A 22445-nucleotide genomic window follows, 5' to 3' on the forward strand; every position below is an offset into this window, starting at 1 on the left:
AAAAATTTTCCCAGAAAAAAAGCAACAATTGCCAAAAAACAAATGAACAAAAAACCCCAACAACCCTAAATGTGTGGCCATGTAGTCACAAGTTGACCTCAATAAAATAAGTCAAAGCTAGAACATTAGTTAAAAAAAAAAGGTTCCACAGAAACTGTGAACATACATACGGTACTTTCATAAGTTAAGCTTATTTATGATTTAAAACTAATAAAGCATAAAACACAATACTTAAAAGCGCAGGAAAACCAAATCCGAAACAAATAGTAATGAGGTACCAATTGCCTTCAGCAAGCTATAGCTACTGCTATAAATTGACAAGAACATCTTTCAAAATAAAAGGAAGTGATACAAAATTGGTAAAGACATATTAAGTAGTAAGAAAGACAACCAGGAATCAAACTGCAGCATCACAGCCAAACAGCTATTTATAATCAAAAAATAAGATTCTCACAAGCTTAATAACCAGATTTACTGGCAGGATAAAACAAGTTTTAGATTACAGCAATCTTGGCAAGTGGATAAGTTTATTTTCTTCCATTTATTAAAGTGGGGATTCCCTGAACCTCCTCCCAACCGCCTGTTATTGCACTGTGGAAGTGCCTTCCTGTTTCCCCGATAAAGAGGAAAAGCACAGACATTCAACACTTGTAACACTTTGAAACCCACCATTCTCTTTCCTAAGAAGGCCATTACACATTCCGTGGGTATTTTTAGCTTCTAATATGGTCTGCGGGATAAAGAAAATAGAGCTCTATTCCACGGTCTTCTGAAAGCTCTAAAAGGCTGACTTCATTACATGATACCCAGAGGAGATCCCATCTCTCTTGCTTTCCTTCACACTGGGCACAAAGTCATTTATTACTTGCAGGTGGCAGCACCAGAAAACAAAGCAAGGTACTTTCAAGGTTGAAAATAATGTTCCAATGTTGTATGGGAGATTTAATGCTTCTACTAAATCAAACAAAAGGTCTGGAAAAGAAACTTCATGGGGAGCAGATATTAAAAAAATGTTTTAAATAAATAATTAAAACAAATTAAAGTCTACAAGCAAACGTATGGAACACCTGAAGTTTCCCGTGGACTCCCGAGAAGCCCTCAGCAGTGTTCAACGATTTTGAAATGCCAAGGAAATGAAGAAAATCATTTAGTATTTATTCAATTATATTGATGGGCTCCTTGTTTTCACAAAGACAATAGATTACACAGATCCCAAGTGTGCAGCACGAGGAAACGGAATGGGACAACTCGCCACAGCCAGCTCGACGTGGGACAACTCGCTGCAGGACAATGTAACAATCCAACTTAATAATTAAAATAATTTTTTTAAAAATATTTTAATTTTTGTCATTCACGTTTCATTCTGTCTCTCCTTATGCATCTTTTCTTTAAGGATTCTATTCCATAGATTTGAAACCAGAGATCTTTTTATTGGGAATCTTACCTGATACATACAGTAAAGACTTGAAATATCTGATTGTAAATGTATTAACAGCGGCTAGGATTGTATTTGCTAAAAATTGGAAAAATGAGAAAATACCATTGCAGGAAGAAATTATTAAGAAAATATTGGAATGTGCTGAGATGAGTAGATTGACATTTGAAATTAGAGAGCAAGAGGATAAACAATTCTATGAAATTTGGGACCTTTTCTATCAATGGTTGGATGATAAAATACAATAATAGAATATTTAGAATTTTAGATAATAAGGAATATATAAAAAGATATTTTTTCTTTTCTTTGTTATTTGATATATCTATAAAATGTTTTTAGGATAGATTTGGTATGACTATATGATTTGTTATAAAATAAACTACGTAAATTATACTTATCTCATAAAGTATGAATGAATAAAATTATACTCAAATGATTGTTTCATAGTGATACTAGGATATATAATTTTTGATTGATAATATGAATTATTATGTAAGTGTAATTGAGACTACGAAATGAATGCACAAAAACTGATAAACCAACCGACACACTGTTTGTATATATTTATGAAAGAAAGCTGATGTTTTTATGTTTTGTTTGTTTTGTTTGTTTTTAAAAACTAATAAAATTGTTTTCAAAGGATTCTATTCCATTGTTTCTTTGATATTAGAATAAGTCTTGTCCTATAGTGAGTTGGCCCTGGCAAGTTGGCTGCGGCGACCCACTAGGAAACCAGGAGAAGCAACAATGATTATCAAAGACCGAAAAATATGGAAATACCAGCAGGGTACCCGTGCTTCACTACGAAACTATGTGATCGAGTAAGTTTTGGGGGAGGAAAATAAAAAATTGGGCCTCTGCCTACCAGCATCCATTGGTATTCATCTGGCTAGCATCCTGTCGTGTGTGTGTGAAAGTTCAGGGCTGTTTGGAAACTGAAACAGTATTTGCTGTGTGAGCAAAGAGACAGCAAAGAGCCTGCACGTGGCTTAGCTCAACTGCAGTTGGAACAGATTTCTTTTCAGGTGGGGAGTGAGAGAGTTGAGGGCTGTTTGGAAACTGAAACAGTATTTGCTATGTGAGCAAGAAGGAGACAGCAAGGAGCCTGGGCATGGCTTAGCTGAACTGCAGTTGGAAGAGATTTCTTTTCAGGTGGGGAGGGGAGTAGAACTCCTTAGCATCAGAGCGTGTTAATAATAATAATATAGGAAATACTAATGGCTCTGGTGGTCATTTGGAAAAATCCTTTCTTACTGACTACCTAGAAACCAAGAGGAACATACATGCCAAATTTCAAGTTTCTAGGCTTTATGGTTCTAGAGATTTTGTGATGATGCGTGAGTGGTATTTCGCTTTCATATATATAGATATAGTGAACAGCATTAATGTGAATTCTTTTAGCCACATTTCCTTCACCCATCCTCACTGTAACTACTTCACCATACAAAAAAGGCAGCAAATTCATTTAGAGTTATGCATTTGTATGTTATACTTATGTATACTATGTATATCACTGTGAGATTTTGATTTTTTTGTGTGATCCTATCTAGAAAGAATACCCAAATGTAGACTGCAATATAAAGTACTCTTAGTCACACAGTACTTTAAAGGGTTTTCTTCCATACTTCATAGTGCCAAATTTGCACTTTTTTCTTTGTACAAACATAATTCTCCCTTGATGCTACTACCTTTGATTAAATGCAACACATGCTATTTTATTTGACTCTCAGTTTGTATTTCTATTGAGACTTAACACCCAGGGAAATTAGCGGATCTCTGAGGATCTGCAGATGAAATAATTGTCAACTTTTTCAATAAACTTTTTATCTTGAAAAATATTGCTTTTTGATCATACTATCCCCTAAACTCTGTAACTGCACAAATGTCAGATATGAAAAGAAGTGGTTCCACAATGTGCGAAGCAGGGAGAGAGAAAAACAAGCTCAGATAAAAAATGCTACATGTATATAATTTTTTTCTGGGTTAACTGCAGCAGGGATATATATGTACCATTTCCAAAACAATCCAGAAAGAGTAAGACTTAAAAAGGTTTTGGCTTTCTTCAATCATACCCAAATTTAAATAATAAAAAAATATCATAATCAAGAACAGAATAAGATCTGCCTCATTCCTCCCTCCCCCATTTCCTTAGAAATGCACAATGATTTCAGGAAAAGGTTCCTTCCACAATTTTAATTCAACAGTAATATCCAGACTGTTCTGCTGCTAAATTTCAACCTTTTCAAACCTCAAGAGTTTAAGCAGCATTTTATGTACACGTCAAACTGTCTTGTGCACACATTTGCTTTGCAGGCAGAAATACTGTGGTTCCTTCCAAAAAGGGTAGGGAACAAAGAAGACAACAGATCTTCAGCAGGGGAAGAAGTGGAAGAAGTGGGGGGGTCAAAAGAAAATAGGACCCAGCCTTCTTTTTGGAGATACACATATCGCAATCAGGTTGTATACAGGCAGCCCTCAACTTACGACAGTTGAGACAAGAATTTTGACTAAGGCGTTGTGGTCCTCCTGTTGAATCATCACATAAGCAGACTCGATTTTATAATGATTTTTCTGATGGTTGTTAAGAGAGTCGCCATAGTCAACTAAAGTGAATCACAAGGTTAAGCAAATCACAATTCTAGCATTTTCGCTAGCAAATGACAAAAAAATGTAAAGCTAAGGAGTGCGGGTATGCTGCTAGGAGCCACAGGTGCTGGGTAACGGTGCTACTGAATACAAGTTTCTTAGGATCTCATACTCCATTGCATCAGGAGAATATCAGTGGAAGCAACTTATGAAAGCAAGTTGTGACCTTCCCTGCCGGCTTCCCCATTGCAAGTTGTGAGAAAGTGGCAAAGCCACAAATGGTCGTCATGCGGGATGCTGCAACAGTCATAAGCACCAGCTGGATGCCAAGCACCCAAATCATGATCATCTGACTGTAGGGATGGCTATTTGATGGTTGGAATTTTGAGGACTAGTCATAAATACCACTTGTTCAGTGCTGAGGAGGGGGCTAAGGAACCATCAGTTACAGAGAGCCCTCAGATTATGAACGCTGAGGACTATGTGTAAATGATGATTCTTAAACGCCCTCAGTCATCTTTAGAGGCTCTCCTTTAGGTGCCCTGTCTCTAGGTTTCCTGCCAAATAAGGCTCTGTCAAAAGCTTTGCTGAGGACAGAATACCAGGCAGTTGCACTGAAGTGTTATCAATGCCAGGTTAAGACATTCTTCTTCTACAGGAATATAGTTATAAAAACTGTACACATTTTTACAGTCAGCTTTTGATTTTAAGCGCTCATATTATATTGAGATGTTGGTTTTGTATGGTTTTCATTAAATCATTCCTGTTCTGCTTATTAATTCTTTTTACTGTTTGATTGTTTGCCATGCTTTAAGTAATTTGCTGAGGGAATTCTGGTTATTGGGCATATTAGAAATATTAATAACCTCAACTACCACATTTTTGACAGCTTGAATAGAATCACTGTTTGATTATTTATTTCAAAGAGTAAATGAAGTATGTTCAGTAAATCATTTTGGAAAAATGAAGATTGCTATGAAGGTAACTTCAGTTGCAAAAATTGCTATGACTGATTTCTCTTTTTATTACTCCATCTCACGTTTTATTCAGCTTTTATATGAAGTTATTGTCCAACCAGATTAAAAAATATAGCCAACTTATTATTATTCATCTGCAGACATATTCAACAAGGTAATAGATGAAAATTGGGGGATTTCAGGTATGCAATGAAGTAAGTTTTAAGTTCAGTTCTAATCATTAAATTGCTTCCTTTTATGTTCTGATGAAATTCTGAACCCTGGAATCTGAACAATGCTTAATAGTGTGCCTCATTTTTTTTCTCTCAGCTTTAACTCCAACTATCCTGTGCATTCCTTTCAGAGAACATTATGTGGAAGATATTTTGGTACTAGAGAAAGATGGATAATAAATAAGTCACAGGGAAAGAGGGCACCGAGAAAGAATTGGGAGCCCAACAGCTCTTGAGAGCAGTTTGCTATGGTACTTACTCAAGCTGCCCAGCTGTCGAATGACATTTGACAGGGTGATGTTGGTCGCACATTCCAGCTCATTCCGAACACTGGGCAATGTCTGGCGGCACAGGTGCCTTGGCTCGATATTTCTTGTTACTAATGGCATGGTGGATCAGCTTCAAACAGGGTTCTAAAAGATAAAGAATAATCCCCAAACAGGAAAAAGATGATATGGCCACAGACCTTAGCAACATTAGAGATACACTAATTTTCTAACATATCATAACACAGTTATGTATGCACTCTCTCATAACCTATATATTTTTAAAACAAATCTAATTTTTAAGGTTGCCACAAGGAAATCAAAACCGGATAATTCCAAACTCCCACCAAAAACTCCCACTGCTGTAACCTGTCCCATATCCATTTATTCAAAACTAGAAATGGTTTTTATAACTGCTAAATATTTTCAAAAACTATTCTTATTAAATTTATATGCTGCCCATCTCACTATCTAGCAACTTTGGGCACTATGAAGACCAATGTGAAATTTACACATTAACACATTTTAGTTGAGGGAAGGATAAAAATTTGTCATGCTAGACAAGCTGGATTCTCATGAGAAAACAGGAAGTGTTGATAGCTGACCAGGCAGCTTACTAACAACTGCTTTTTAGCCAGAGGGCTGCACTATTTCTCCTAAATTCCCTCATGATGGAAGGCTTTCCTACTAATACATCTGCATTTTTAAAACAGTTGTTTTACTTTACAGAAGAATACAGTAGGGCAATGACCTCTCACAATCAGATAAATGCCATACACCTTTTGAAATTATTATACAAGCTCAAAAAGATTCTGAAGGACAATCATGCTTGTTTGCCTTTCCCAAACTTTTTTTTAAATCAAGGCATCTGTAATACTTAAAGAAAGCATTTATTAATAAATAATATTAATTAAACAAGATAACTTGTAGATTGGAGTTCCCTATATCAAATTAAATATTTTAGAGCCACTAGGGATAAAAATGTCAAAATACAGAATGATACTTTTTTTGAAGTTCACTATCTTTCTACCTTCTATAAAACTAACCATTCAATTTTCAGCAATCAAAGTATTAAAGTGCCCGTATGCTCATGCCATTCATCTTCAAAAGACACTGATATTTCTCTTCTAGAATTTGCACTCTGTTGAAGAACCCAGCCATGTGTTTATGAGCTGTCCAACTAGCGAAAATAAAATATACTGCATTTAATTAGCTAATTTTCAAGGAAGAAAAGGGAACCCACCCTCTCTGAGGTTAGGCAGCAAACAGCTTTGCTAAAAGAGACAGCTGCCTTGTGACAAATGCTCTGATCTGCTGTGGGATGGAATTGGGGGAGGGGGAGCAGGAAGCTGACAGCTTGGGGAACATGGCTTCCTGTCACCAGCAGCAACAATCCAAGGCTCTTTTTCTTTTTTTTAAGTCAGCTGTTTATGCTTGACTTTGAACCACCTTTTTATAGTCTCTGTGGCAGCTGGCAGCTTATCTCTGAGGTCCAGGAGTCATTCCTGAATGCTTTTCTATCAGGGTGTTAAGGGACCGAAGCTGATTTAGCTTTTGCTAATTACCTCCCAATCCAAAATCTGAATTTCCAAATTTGACCTACCACTGCAGAGGAGTCCAAGATCTAGAGGGTACAGAACAATGTCTAAGGTTTTATGTGTAACAGAAAGTTACAATGGGGAGGAAAAAAACCCCCTCTATAATTAACAGTTGGAGCAAAAGCAGCCAGGAAACCTTAAAATAAATTAATTTACCTATTACCAAGACATCCTATGCTTGGGTATTTCAGAGATCAGTCTACATATTGTGCTTATAATCACATTAGGAACGACTTCTAGTTCTGATTTTGTAATAAGTGGATTTGGTATCTTAGTATATAAAGTGGTGTCTCACTCAATTCTCATGTTAATTCTGCAGTGTTGGTTTTTTTTTTTAATTGGGAAACAGGTTAAGTAAGATATATTATTTCGAGCTATTACAATGTTCTTGGCAAGTCTGTCTCTGAACTTAACTCAAAGGTTTGCTTCAAATGGATGGTTTTCCCTACAGTGATTAGCTTCAGATGACACACATCTGGTTTGTTAAATGTCAACTACTGTTATACAGTATGTTGAAAATGGGAACATCATTTTGAAGAAATGCACAAAGGCAATCTTTGTGTTTGTAGAATCTGCAAAGCAAACCTACTGTAGGTCACTATTTGAAAAATAGAAAAATGATCTCCAAAATTCTCATTGCAGTAATGTGTTTGCCTATTTATATACTTAAGCCAGCCCAAATGGTGCATTATGCTGCCAACAATTTTGAATCAAGGTATCTAAAATCCATTAACTTAAAGGATGCATAAAAAACCTGGGGTATTTGGTTTAACAAAGCAGGAAAGAACAGTTGAAATGTCTATTGAGACGAAGACTAACGTTAAGAGGTAGCAGCAATACAAAAGCGGAAATGGAAGTGCAACTGTATGCAGATACCAGTGGAGTAAGAATATCACAAAGCCACCATATAGAAATAACACTGAAGAAAACCACAATCCTTCAGAAATAAAAGGAGAAAGCCCCAACTTTATGAAACATAAGGTTAAAATAAGACTTTTCAGCTGGGGTTTATGAGAAGTGAAATCCAAACACATCTGGAAAATGCCAGCTTGGGGGAAGTCTGAGATGAATTATGAAATGGGCATCCTCTTAAAACCATATGATCATGCATTTTAACCTCAAATCCTACTATATCCAGGAGTTCTTACACATTGCTTATTAAACATTTCTGGTACTATAAACTGTAATGTTGGAGAAGAGATTCACCAGTTACATACAGTGCCTATTTGGCTGGAAAAACATGCTATCATTTGTATGCAGATACTACTAACATTTCAGGTTATACAAACAAAACAATAGCTTGCAAATGGTTCAAACATCAAAAAGAGGGGCACCGAAAACATAATACAATAAAAGTGCCCCAGAGAATGTATACAGGACTCGTGTGGCCCTTGAACAAATCAGGATTTTTTTCACTGTCACAGATCAGAAAAATGCTTCTAGAAGGATTACTTCAGGTAAACAATTCTTTTCATATGTTGCTTTTTCCCCTGCTTGAAAACTAACAGTGAACACTGAAAGGAAGGAAATGAACAAGAGCCCCACCCTCATGTAAAATAACAGCAAGAAAAGCTATAAAGAAAACATTTCTGATGAAGTTGACTTCCAATCTCATAAACTCCCCCCTCCTTTTTTAAAAAAAGAAAAAAGAAAAAAAAAGAGAAACTACTGTATCTCCTGGACAATATTGGGGGGGGGGGGGAGAAACCCTCCAAATCAGCATTGCCACAATTCTCTTCTAATGACATACCTTTAATATCAAGTATCTTTTAGGATATACATCCAAAATATCGCTATGATGATTTTGACAGCAATCCACCCAATATGTTAAACGAAAGAATTTGCTTAACCATGTCAGCAATTATACCTCTGGTTAAAAAGCCTAGTTCCCCTTTGGACTTTCTGAATGTTTGCATATCTTTGTTGCTGAACGGTTACCAGAAGTTATGTAGATCCCAGTGGTATATAAAAGGAGTCTACTGAGCCACTAACATCAAAGTTGGGTTTTTGTTTCATTCGTTTCCTAACATCATTCAACATGTAAGATGTCTGTGTGAAAAATAAACAAGCTCCTTAGATTCATTATCTGGGTGAACCATCTTTAAATGCAAAAAAATTGCAATCAAATATTTCCTGTTACCACTTTTTTGCACTGCTATGTAGAAACATTGATCCATTTCTCCAAGGCAAACTTCAACTAAGTAATGTGTATTTTTTAGACCAGGGTTGTCAAACTCACGGCCTGCATGCGTCACATGCTGGCCACACCTACACCCGATTTAGCGAAGGAGGGAATTTCCAGTATTTCTGCATAAATATGACCCAAAATGTGATCTGTTCTCTACACATCCCAAAACTAAAGAGAACCCAATTAAACAAATGAGTCAAAAACATTATACTTGTTCATTTATTTATTGAGGTAAAAGATCCAAAGCTAGCCCATATTTATGCAGAGATACTGAATGTTCAAATTTTAGCCACTATTCGAAACAGTGAATCTATTCTTCTTCATCTCTAAAGGCATTAATGACTATGGAAGTCATCAGAAATTTCTGGGTGGTGTATGACACGCATTTAGAATCTGTGTGATGAAAATTTCATTAAAATGTTAATTTTTTTGTGTAGGACAACTCCAAATTAGCTCTTGTTGTTAATGAAGTACTTATACAATTCGTCCCATATATAGCCCTTTAACTCAACAGAATGAACTGGGGGAGTGTCACTTAATTAAAAGAATGCTCATAACTCGATTACCTATATTATAAAAGTAATACCACCAAAGGATTTTTAGGTCATTTCTATGAATTATCATCAGTAATTTCATCAATTTTCAGCCAACTTGGAATACTTTGAATATTCTAAATATATTTTAGTGCATGTGGCAATCTGGCAATCTTTAACTCTATTTAAATGTCCCTGTTGGGATGGGCAATAGATTCCATGTGTCATTAACCAAAGAACACTTGAGGTTATTTACCCAATGGAATAGCGGATGAGACCAAATAAATGGCCATTTCCCCATATAGAATACTGAGCAAAGGCTAAAGGAGAATTGCATCTGGGGCTGTTTAAACACATAAATCTGATGCAGAGGAGCAAGGAGATGGCTTTGAAGAGGATACATGTCAATCACTGGCGAAACATGGGCTTAGCCTAGAAAACAGGAAGAGATGAGAAAAACTCAAGGCTGCCCTGCCTTGACTCTCTTTGATAGAAGAAGGGGAAACAGTGGCATATTTTCAAGAGTCTATTGTTATAAGCTATAAATTGATTTCGAGTTCTAGCATTTCCTGTGATATCTGTTTCCTGATCTGATCGACTTTGAAGGGTTGACACCTGAGATACAACCAAATTCATCTGGGATTGAAATTGGGGCTCAGTGGCTCAGCTGTTAAAGATGCTGAGTTTGTCAGCTGGAAAGCTGACAGTGCCGCACGACAGGTGAGCTCCTATTACTTGCCTCAGCTCCTGCCCACCTAGCAGTTTGAAAGCATGCAAATATTAATGAATAAATAGGTGCCACTTTGGTAGGAAGGTAACAAACAGTGTTCTGTGCACCTCCACATATAATCATGCTGGCCACAACTATTGAAATGTCTTCGGACATCACTGTTCCCTCAGCTAAGAAACAGTGAGCACTTGCCCCCTAAGAGTCAGACTTGACTGGATAGAGGAAACTTTTAGCTGAGATTCAAAACAGGATCCAGAATTATGCCGAAAAATGTACCCGCAGCTGTTGAGTGCAATTATGCATCTTTTCAGATCTCCCAGGTCAACTAGAAGCTGAGAATAGAAAGAGGTAGGAGGACGAGAGGACAACAATGGTGGGGGCAGAAAGTAGACACCCTTCTTCTAAACTTTCAATCCTTCATGCCTTCAAACAAATACCTGAATTAAAAATATCTGCAGAGCCACATAACAAAACCAAGCACCACAATTTTCCAGCTTCTTAAGGACAGCTTTTCATAATACCCAGTGGTGGATCAGACACACCAGGAAAAAAGAACTAAAGGGTCAAAATTTTAAATTTCTATTAGGCCACCAAATCAGAAATCTTATTTCCTTTTACCAAGGAAAGTCCAGTTGTTATTTCCGGTGTCTTAAGTTGAACTTAAGGTGTCTTAAGTTCTCTCAGCAGTTAGTAATTCCTCTGGAAAACTGCCAGAAAGAACAGTTGCAAGTAATTTTGAAAAGCCAGGAAAAGGGAGGAAATGATATTAGAAACCTTTAAAAGGAAGGTCCAGAAGAAAATTCTGCATCCTGCCAAAAAAGTAATGCTGTAGCCTAACCTAAGAGAGAAGCCTCAGCAACAAGTAATTTATTCAAGACACCACTGTTATATCACATCATGTCCACCTATAATAAGCACTTACACTTTGCCTTTATCTCAAATGCAGATTTTGGTCATTTACAGGCAGTTATAGCTAGCAGACAAACTATGATTGGAAAAGAGAAGCTATGGTTTTAATTGATTCTTTCCTCCCCCCATCCCTGCCCAAATAATTTCTTTCATTCTTTACATACTGTCTTAAAGAGCTTAGAGTTACAGAATAGTAGAAATGCTAACTATATAACAATTAAATTGTCCTTAAGACAGGCAAATATTAAAAACAAAATATACTGTGAACTGTCCAAAAAGTCTTTAATTAAAGCTTTCCTCAACAACTCAGCCTTAAATCCTTATTTCCTGCTCATAAGAATTGACTCATATATAGCCTTATTTACAACTTTCTTATAGAGTACGCTTTTTTTATAGAACTAAGGATAGACTAATATTGCATAATGCCCAAATGTTTGTATACATGCATGAAATTTACGCAGGTGTTTCTGTAGGTTTAATCCTTGGAAGATATTTCCTATAATCATCCAACATAATTAAACTTACAATAGAAATTTATTAATTAATGTATATTCTGCAAAGTGACAATACATGCTTAAGCTTTCAGATTGTCTTAATGGCTTCTTTTGCAATTGTCTTGATTTTAAAATAATCCTTAGCACACAAGGACTAAGTTTGCATGGGTAAACTAAGCTGAAATAAATTTGAACAATTTATGGTTAGTATGTTGTAGAAACACAGAAACTCCTTGTCATGTTGCATGAAGTAGGACCTTTGCATGAAGCCATAATACATGAAGCCATAATATCAGTCATTTATCCTGGCATGGCATATTACACAGCAATTCTGTTTTGTTAGCGTTAGCATATTATACAAGCTAATGTGTTAAATTGAACTGAAATTGATTAATTTTTTCTATCTACACAGGTGGAAAAGAAGTAGGAATGCTTTAACCCAACACCTGTGCAGATAGCTGTTTACAGCCATAATACTAAATAATGGATTATCATTACACATAAAAATATGCTATTACTCTACCCAGCTGATCTTAGTCAGAAAAAGGGGAAAACTGGAAAGATATTTCAGAACAAGAGTTGTTTCCTATTCCACATCTTAAGAAGTTTTGCGCCCAAACCTAGTTATAGCAACCAATAGCTAAGTATATCTTACAGTACAGGTAGTCCTCAACTTACAACAGTTCATTTAGTGACCGTTCAAAGTTATAATATCATGGGAAAAAATGACTTATGACTGTTTTTCACACTTACAACCATTACAGCATCCCCATGGTCATGTCATCAAAATTCAGATGCTTGGCAACCGACTCATATTTATGACAGTTGCAGTGTCCCAGGGTCATGCAATCTTTTGCAACATTTTGACAAAGTCAATGGGGAGGCCAGATTCACTTAGCAATGATGTTACTAATTAACAAGTGTGGTGACTCACTTAACAATTGTGGCAAGAAAGGTCATAAAATGGGACAAAACTTACTTAACAAATGTCTCACTTAGCAACATAAATTTTAGGCTGTACAGCTGAGAAAAAAGCATATGACTGATCCAATTCTACTCCACCAGAGATAGCACTTACTACAGATTAATCTGACTGGCGGAACAGATCTGAGATTCAGTTGTTCATCAAAGGTGTAAGCAAGGGTACAACCTAAGGATGCAAACCATGTAGCTGAAACCAGCATTAGATGGCTATACTGAAACAATGATCAAGAACAAGAAGTAATCTCCACTGAATTCAACAAACATTACCTCCAAAGAGTATCAAAGTGGGTTAATTCAGTTTTTAAAAAAGACAATGAGCAGAAAACAGAAATCCCAAAACAAGCCAGATATAAATTATAATTATCTATGCCATAGTTAGAGGCTAATGCAGAGATTGGCTTTAAATCCACTTATGCTCTCCAGAAACACTAGAGCAATTGCAAGGACATTAAGAACATCTTTAAATGCTTGTGGCAAAAGCATACATCTTCTAATGACAAGACTGAAAATTATTTATACATTGAAAACCAGCTACCATGCATTCTTTTGCCAGGCTCAACAACATTTCAGAGTTAATGCTATACATTTAAAAGCTGAATTGATGCCAGTATATAAATATAGCTAAACATGGTTGCCTGTCCTCATTTGTGTATGGCTGCCATATTGTTTTCTCTACCTGGGAAATGCAAACATAAGTTACTTCCCTATACAAAGATTTGCACATATTTCTCTTTAGAGATGTTCTCTCTAGTCACAATGCAACTAGTTAGGAATGATTTATCTGCTGACATTCTTCAGGGCAGATACCTAAAACTGTGCCATTTAAGTAGCTCCCCTTTCCTTATTTCAGTTTTTAAATTATGCATCACCAGGGGTGTCCGACCTTGGCAACTTTAAGACTTTGGACTTCAACTCCCAGAATTCCTCAGCCAGGTGGCTGAGGAATTCTGGGAGTTGAAGTCCAAAGTCTTAAAGTTGCCAAGTTGACACCCTGCACTACACCTTCAATAGCAGTTCTAAATTACTGAAATAAAGCAGCCTTTCTATAATATCTACTGCTCTTTCTAATTCACCTTATACAATTAATTATAGTCTGATATCAAATTTCTTCACCTTACCATTTGTTGGGAAATACTGGGAAAATAAGTCTTTTCTTAATAATTAAATGTAAATAGCTCACTAAATATAATCCAATTACTTTAAGAAAAATCATTACAATATGTGCATGCATTCTTGCCTGAACAGTTTTAGTATTTTAAATTAATCATTGTTGAATGCTTATTAAGTCAACCTCTGACATTACAAAATCTACAACTGCCAATTTTTTTTTCTTAAGGTATTTTTACAGATAGCTTTAGATTTCATTATTTTAGATAGTTTTTTTTCTCAGAAGTATCTTAAACATTTGAATTAAGAATTGAATACAGCTTCCAAACAATAAGAATAATTATTACAAGAACATATACGGTTTTAAAAAAATAGCCAGGCTAAGTGGGCTATTGGCAAAACAATCACTGTAAGATGGATATGCCAGCCTGCATTCATGGGTTCTACCTCCAAACTTCCCTTTTAAGCAAGCAGCTAAACAAACCAGGATTTCTAGCTGATTTGAGAAAAATCATGTCATCCCTTAATAGGACTGCTTTTGCTAGCCGTGTCAATATTTCTGATAAAAACTCTGAACTTGATTACAGTCCCAGTAGTCCTCAACTTATGACTGGTCACTTAGTGACTATCCGAAGTTATGATGGAGGCCGCCCCTCCCCCAAAACTACTTATGGTTTCGAAGTTCCAACATTGCCTTTGCCCACGGTCACATGACTACATTCAGCAACTAAACCACATTTGCAGCCCTTTACAACAGCTTGTGGTCACATGGCTGCAATTTACAATGTTTGGTAAAAAACTGGCATTTATTTCTGATTACCAACAAAAAATGGCTCATAGCGAAAAATGGGTTCCCTTACAACCGCGGTGCTCACTTAACTGCCACGAAAAAGTTTGTAAAATTGATGCAGTCACATGGTGACCCGCTTTACAACCATCACAGCTTATTAGTCTAATTTCTAGGCTCAATTACCTGTACAATTATCTCGCTGAAGCTAGAAAACGGGACAGAATTCTGCAATTCTGCTATCATTCGGAGACACTATGCTCATGACAAAAGATACTTATCTTTCTTTCCACATTCACATTTGGAGTCAGGAGAAAAAGCAAAGGATTATTTTGCTGTCACATCACTGATGCACTCTAGACTGCAATCTAAGCAGAAAGCCACAGCCTTCTCCCCCAAAGATGGAGAGAAAAAGGTTTGGCACAGTTGGAAGCCAGACTATTCTTAGAATCACAACCATAGCTTGAGGCTAGTGAGAGGCTGGCCCTCCTATTACATTCAAGAGGAGGTAATGAGGCACTTGCTCTGATGAGTAGAACTACAGGTTTCCACAGTTGGAGAGTAACCTCTGCCCATCTCAAAGTACAGTTGTTGACAACTCCTCATTGACTTTTCTCATAAACCAGCAGCATTTTACAGGAAGAGATCAATCCTGAATTCCACAATGGCTAATCCTTCAGAAAAAAAGATTTCAAAAATACTTGATTCTAAACCAAATCTGAAAGGATAAAGTAGAATGGTTCCACAAAACCACGAAAATCAACGCAGATTTGGAAAATTTTCTACCCCATTATACATAATTATACATAATGTGGTAATTCAACATCTATAGCAATTTTAACAATGTTTTTTTCTCATGTCTTTTCTAGAACAGGGGTCGCCAACCTTTTGGACCTCAGGGACCACCAAACTCATAATTTTAAATCCCGTGGACCACTAATATGAATTTTGACTGATGGTGGCTTGCTGACATTGGTGGGAAAGTCAGTCCCATATTCCAGAGTTGCAGTAGTCACAGGACTGGCCCTTTGGTCATCCCGGAGCAGCTGCTCCTCCACCCGGGTCCACCAGCCTGCCATGGACTGGAGGAGCTGCTTTGGGATGACCAAAGGGCCAGTCTTGTGACTACTGCAGCTCTGGAATATGGGACCGGCCCGTGGTGGGGTTGGAAATCTCCACTGTAGGGGGTGGCATGTGTAATGTGCAAATTTGTGGGTGATGCAATGTGCAAAAAGCAGCGCAGATCTCGCCGGCTAGGACAAGGTAATGGGGCTGTTGCCGGCAAGAGGGGGGCAGCAGCACAGGCGGGCCGAAGTGGCGATGGAGATAGCTGGAAGGTGCAGGAGCACCGTGCTACTTGCACGGCATCAGCATTCCACCTTCACTCGAGGAGCCTGGACAAAGTTTCCTGCACCGCTTGTACTTCAGCGCTTTGACTCCCAGGGACAGGAGTTCAGCCAAGCCATCTGCAAAGTCATCGGAGCGCCCGCAGAAGCAGCGCGGGAAGCTTTGGCTGGGCTCCGGCTGCTTCTCTCAGTGAGCGCTCCTGAAGCCACCTCTACAGAGTGCGATTTCCAACCCCACCACGGACCGGTCCCATATTCCAGAGCTGCAGTAGTCACAAGACTGGCCCTTTGGTCATCCCGGAGCAGTTCCTCCAGTCCATGGCAGGCTGGTGCACCCGGGTGGAGGAGCAGCTGCTCTGGGATGATCAAAGGGCCAGTCCTGTGACTACTGCAGCTCTGGAATATGGGACCGACTTTCCCACCAATGTCAGCAAGCCACGCCAGGGAGCATTTCCCTCCTTCACCATTGGTCTTATTTTCCAGTTCCAGCTCGCATGGCTGCTCTACTCAAGGTAAGGTATGCGCTCAGCCAAATGGTGGGGGCCAGCAGGTGGGTGGGCCATGTGGGCAGCGCAGCCTTGTGTTCCCATGCAGCCTGGATTAATTGCTTTGGGGGGGTGCTTGGGGAGGACATTTCTCTGTAGACCATCAAAATTTTCTCATGGACCACCTGTGGTTCGCAGCCCACCAGTTGGCAATCAGTGTTCTAGGGAACTCAAAGGCAATCTAGGAGCCACTGTAGAAGAATGAAGATAAACAAGTCTAACAAAAAACAGTAACTGATAATGCCATACATACATACATACATACATACACACATACATACATACATTCTTAAGTTTTCACGGGTACTTACATGTATTGGTATTCAGCTTTGTTCGGGTATTTTCCCACGTCATTACAGTTGTGCTTTTAAAGTTGTAGCAACGTTTCGGCAGAATCTCATCTGCCATCATCAGGCTTCTGTATTGTGTTTGAACACAATACAGAAGACGAACACAATACAGAAGCCTGATGATGGCAGATGAGATTCTTCCGAAACGTTGCTACAACTTTAAAAGCACAACTATAATGACATGGGAAAATACCCGAACAAAACTGAATTTTATTTATTTATTTATTTATATATATAAAATCTCCAAAGTAAATCAGGAAATCCCTGAATTCAGAACACAATACCACATATATATTACAATTTTAAAAACTGCATGAAATATATAACACAAATCCAAGTGGAATGTACTTCCATGTGAATGTTTTAAATAGATAAAGAATATACAAGAAAAAAAAACTTAACCATAAATCTAACAATACTTTGTATTTGGTACATAATGTACTAGTAAAACTAGTAATTCAAGCTATATCAGAATTATTCTCATAGCTAATGAACAAAACTTCACCAGTTATTTTTCTTCTCTCTAGATAATCAGTATTAATAAAATTCTAATACTCTTATTTTATATCAGTTGATATTTTTCTATGCCTCTTGAAGCTACCATGTAACAAAACTAAGAGCAAAAATTGCTCAAACACAAAAAAGTGGAATGATCCATTTTTTTATCCAACTGATCTTTATACTTTCAAAACAATCATTAACTTTTATTCTTAGTGATCCAACAACCTGTTTTTTTGCATAGGCCCATCAAAAGTACTAATATAAGAAATAATATTAAAATGTACATGGCTGTATTTTCTATGAAAAAGCACAAATGTATGAGGAATCTAGAGATCATGTACATCACTCTCCAAACTCCCAAAAATATACATACATCGGCATACATATGCATATACAAGCAGGCCCATATCTTGCTCTTAGGCACAGGAATTTTTCTGCCATCTTAATTCCAACGTAGGGTTTTTTGGATACAATGGAGACTGCATCTATTTCTTCAAATACCTTGAGAATTCCCACTCCAAGTAACTTTCCAAACTACCACAACATCTCCCTAACCAGTGCCTCTAGGATATGTCAGGGTATAAAACTAATCCATATGCCTAAATATTATGCATTCCTTATCAAAGGATGCTCATTTCCATGCAAAGGATCAATAGAAGCAATTTCCTGTCATGTCATTCCACTAAGCCTTTATCAACTCCAGAACATCAGAGTTTTTCCTGGGTACATACTGGATGGGTTCTAATATCAATGGAAGAGAATTCCAATACCAGTAAAGCCAATGGCTTCATTTTGTCCGCCTGACATTTTAAAGTGCTTTAAGAGGCTGTTCAACTATAAGGCTAAAAGTGTCCTGTTTTTTTATAGCAAGAGTTGGGATGAAGATGAAACCAGAAGGTCTCTGGTAGGCAAATTTCTCCAATTGTCTCCCATAGTGTGGATCAAAATAAATTTTCCAATGATTCTAGGCCATTTTAAAAATTGGAAGGATTAAGGGTAGGGATACAGAAACAGCTTTGCCTCCCACTCCCACCCAAAATATTAAAGCTAAAATGTGACGCACTGATTTACTATGAAGCATAAATCCAGCCAATATGATTTGTAAACCACTGTTAATGGCTTTCAGACTATTGTATCTTGTTCAAAAGTACTGTACTCAACAAATTACTGTATTAAGAGAAGCAATATATTATGATCTGGGAGATTGACTACTTTTTCCCACTTATGGTCAGCATGGGTGTTTACCTATTTTATAGGGAAACAGCCCTCCTTTCTCTTTATTACTTATTATACCAATTTCCTTTTCTCAATAGAAAATTATGATCAGTATTTTCTACTTTAGATAGAACATTCTTAAATCCCATAGGTTTCTTAATCAACTCGTACATGATTAGGTCATCATATCTCTTTAGAGACTCCACCTTCTTCTTCATTTCGTTTAGTCTTTCCTGCATCAGCATTTTCCTTGTCTATGAATCACAGCAAGAAGTGTGTTCCAAGACCCTATTAAAGCCACAGAATTGCTTTCCTGTTCCTCTATTACTTTGTTCGGTTTCATTACATCACTCCAGTGCCTTTCTTTTTATCAAGATAAATGCCAGAATGCCCTGATTTTCTTCTGGCCTCAATGTTCCCAGGTCCTTCCCTACCATCTTACCCACAAAACTAAGTAACCTCACATTAAAAAAAAAAAAAAGCTTTCCCTATTCCTTGTAACAGATTGTGTGCTTAAAAGTATCCCACTGAAGTATCTTTGCTAAGAGGAATGTTATGAAAAGTACAATGCATACATTGACTACATTTTCAAAGAATAGCAATTTAGCTTAGAAACACACTATTGTTTTATACTATTTACCAAAACGATATTAAAACACCCCCAACTTATGACATATATAAAGAGACATTCCATATACAGTTGACATCACATACCAAACAGAAATGAAAGGATTTACGAATTTACACTGGGAATTTTTTTACTTAGCATGTGCAAATTACAGTTCTAAATATAATTACAATGGGATTCCTTAGATAATTGTTTATGTTAACAATGTTAATGTTCCATCATTCCCCATGGAGTTCTGAATACAAGAGTTTTCCTCACTTGCAGTATCTACATATCTTCCTTCGGATGAAGGCTAAACCTACAAATAGCACTGGCCCAAATTTCCATGTATTGTAGACCAACAGAACCCTTTTATATCCAATTGTTTTCAAACACTCTACAACCACCATATACCAAAATGATTCACAGTAAAAATTCAAAGTAATCTGGGATGAATAAATTCTTCCCCTTCAGATACTACATATATTATATATACATAGTTTGACTGGATTGTCCTATGAAGAAGCAAGTGCCTACACTAACTGTTAAATATTGAACTTCCTGGTTTTATACCACTAACTTCACTTCCTTATCAAGAGTGAAAGAATGTGGGAGCATAGACATTGGGAATTGGGCAGAATATAAATTTAATAAAGCAATTTACAAAAAACATACTGCAGGGTAAATTTATCAATACAGGTAGTCCTTGGCTTACGACCACAATTGAGTCCAAAATTTTTGTTGTTAAGTGAGGTGTTAAGTGAATTTTGCCCCATTTTATGACCTTTCTTGCCACAGTTAAGTGAATCTCTTAAGTGAACAGTTAAGTGAAGTTGATAAGCTAGTAACCCGGTTAAGTGAATCTGGCTTCCCCACTGGCTTTGTTTGTCAGAAGATCGCAAAAGGTGATCCCATGACCTTGGAACACACAGCGATCCTCATAAATATGAACCAGTTGCCAAGCATCTGAATTTTGATCAGATGACCATGGGAATACCGCAAAGGTCATAACTGTGAAAAAATGATCCTAAGTCACATTTTTCAGTGCCACTGTAATTTTGAATGGTCACTAAACGAACTGTTGAAAGTCAAGGACTACCTGTACTCCCAATAACCACACAATCTGGTTATCTAAAAGCCATTTAAGATCAACACAATATTTTGCTCTTTGAAAAAAGCCACCCCACTGCCTTTAGTAAGATTCTTTCAAACAGTAAAAACTACACACCTGTGATTTACTTGTGGCCCGCAAGCTGCATGTTACATGCTGGCGCTGCCCCTGCCCAGTTTAGCAAAGGGGGAAAAAGTCCCGATACATCACCTGACGACTTGAGTTTGACACCTTTGCTTTACACAATACCTGTTTAAATAGTCAACGGGTTGCAAGCAGAGAGTAGGACCAGTATAGATATGGACCAAACCAGAAAACCACGTAACACTATTCCTGAATAAATAGGTTAGACCAGAATCCACGAGTAGTTCTCAGATTCCCTATCTAACATAAACATGGAAAATAGATTATTGTCTTTGTATGGTGCAATGAGAACAGCAGAGTCTTGGGTCCCATGAATACTAACAGGATAAACCTGCAGGTTTCATAACCCTCAAAAAACGACGCGGCATGAACCTTCACCTTTAATCCAACCTGAACACCCTTCTCGTTTTAAGTTGCAATTTTAAAAAGGAACAAAAGCATCCAAGTAAGACAAGTTTAAAACAGTTTTAAAAGTTCTCTCACCGACCCTAACCCTTATGAAAATAACTCGGGGAGGAAGCAGAGGGACGAATAACCAGGGGGAAGCTCTAGACTAGGAAGGGCTCCTGATTTTGGCTCTCGCCTTGACCACGAATTCTCGGGACCACGAAATCCTTACCGCGAGCCCCATTCACTTACTTCACCCATCACTGTGCACTTGGGAGGATGTCGGTGAGCCAGCAGGAAGCAGAAGCCGCGGACCCGAAGTTTGTGTTGTCCCACTCCACTTCCAGGCGCCATTCGTAGGACAAGCCACGCCCTTCACCTGTCTGGGGCACCACCCGCATAGGCCACGCCTCTCTCCTCCGCGGCCGTCGCCTCCTCTACGTCACCCCCAACGGCGCCACTCCCACTACGATATAGAGCACCTTTCCAGTTTAGCTCTCTTTAGGGTGACCCCTGGTCTTTATCTTCTCCACATCCCCTCCGTGTCACGGAGCGAGGCTTACCCGCCTAACGGCCGTCTTCTCCGACCCGCTTCCACTCCGCTCTTCACCACCGAAGCGAACCGTCCCAACCGTCCGCCATTCCACGGCTTTGCCCCCTCAGCTTCCCCTCACCGATCGTAGTTCCGCCTACTCCACCGGTCCGTTTTCTCATTGGCTCTCGGGCATCTTCCCGCTCTCGCTGGATTGGCCGACTTCCTCTGTCTGTCAAACATTACCCGACGCGATTTGCGTAGCCAGCCAACTTCCTTTTTTTCTTTCAGCGACCACACCCTACGAAGCCTTTTTTTTTTTAAAGAAAAAAGAAAAAACGTAAACAATTTGGGCCGTACCATATTTTGAGACTAGCAGGGGGGATTCATGTGGAGAGAAGAATTTCGGACAAGGGGTGACAGTAGGCTTCGAAAAGAAGGGATCGTCGCATGTCGTCACTAAAAGAGAAAAAGAAGGCATTACTGGCGCTCTGCCTTCTCATTAATTGATTACATTCTCAAAAGTTCCCTGTTTTGGTTTACTCTCCCTTTATTCTGTTTCGCTAGGCCGGTCTGCTCTATGATCCTAAGGTTGGAGGGGAAACGGTTGAGTCCCCTGGCGTTTGGGAGGTATTATTGCAGTACAGGAAAGTTTGGGGAGTTCCAGATTGGAAAAAAACGGAGAAGCGACGAGAGGATTGGGGCGGGGGGTTAGGCTTTTTCACACGTTACGCAGCAGCATTGTCATTGGGGGCTGTTATTTTATATATATATATAATCATTGTTAATCATTTGTTTGACTATTACTATTTTCCCATCATTTTATGCGAGATATTCATTTTAATTTAATTTATATTCTAACATTCATTTAAATCGTCATAAATCCATCCAATAATAATAT

The 22445-nt window shown here is 38.0% G+C and overlaps 1 protein-coding gene across 6 annotated transcripts in view; it reads right to left on the reverse strand.

Annotated features, from left to right (window-relative positions):
• The window catches only part of WASF2 (WASP family member 2), a 36036-nt gene extending 14343 nt beyond the window's left edge, over positions 1-21693 (reverse strand). For 2 of the 6 annotated variants that reach the window (XR_015750449.1, XM_087970674.1), the window contains exons 1-3: positions 21576-21693; positions 10802-10857; positions 5470-5623 (exon numbers count right to left, since the gene is read on the reverse strand). Coding sequence is in view for 4 of the 6 variants with exons in the window: in XM_087970674.1 (XP_087826800.1) it covers positions 5470-5599 (130 nt within the window). In the remaining 2 variants the exon portion in view is untranslated. Of the gene's footprint in view, positions 1-5469; positions 5624-8824; positions 8908-10801; positions 10858-21264; positions 21398-21575 lie in introns of those variants that run through there. The other 4 variants (XR_015750448.1, XM_026676091.2, XM_087970673.1 and 1 more) reach the window with 3 other exon arrangements.
• Between the last annotated feature and the right edge of the window lie 752 nt (positions 21694-22445).

Source organism: Notechis scutatus, chromosome 8 (assembly GCF_049901735.1).
Source record: "Notechis scutatus isolate UNSWTSFEM ecotype Mainland chromosome 8, rNotScu1.2, whole genome shotgun sequence".
NCBI classification, from domain to species: Eukaryota; Metazoa; Chordata; class Lepidosauria; order Squamata; family Elapidae; genus Notechis; species Notechis scutatus.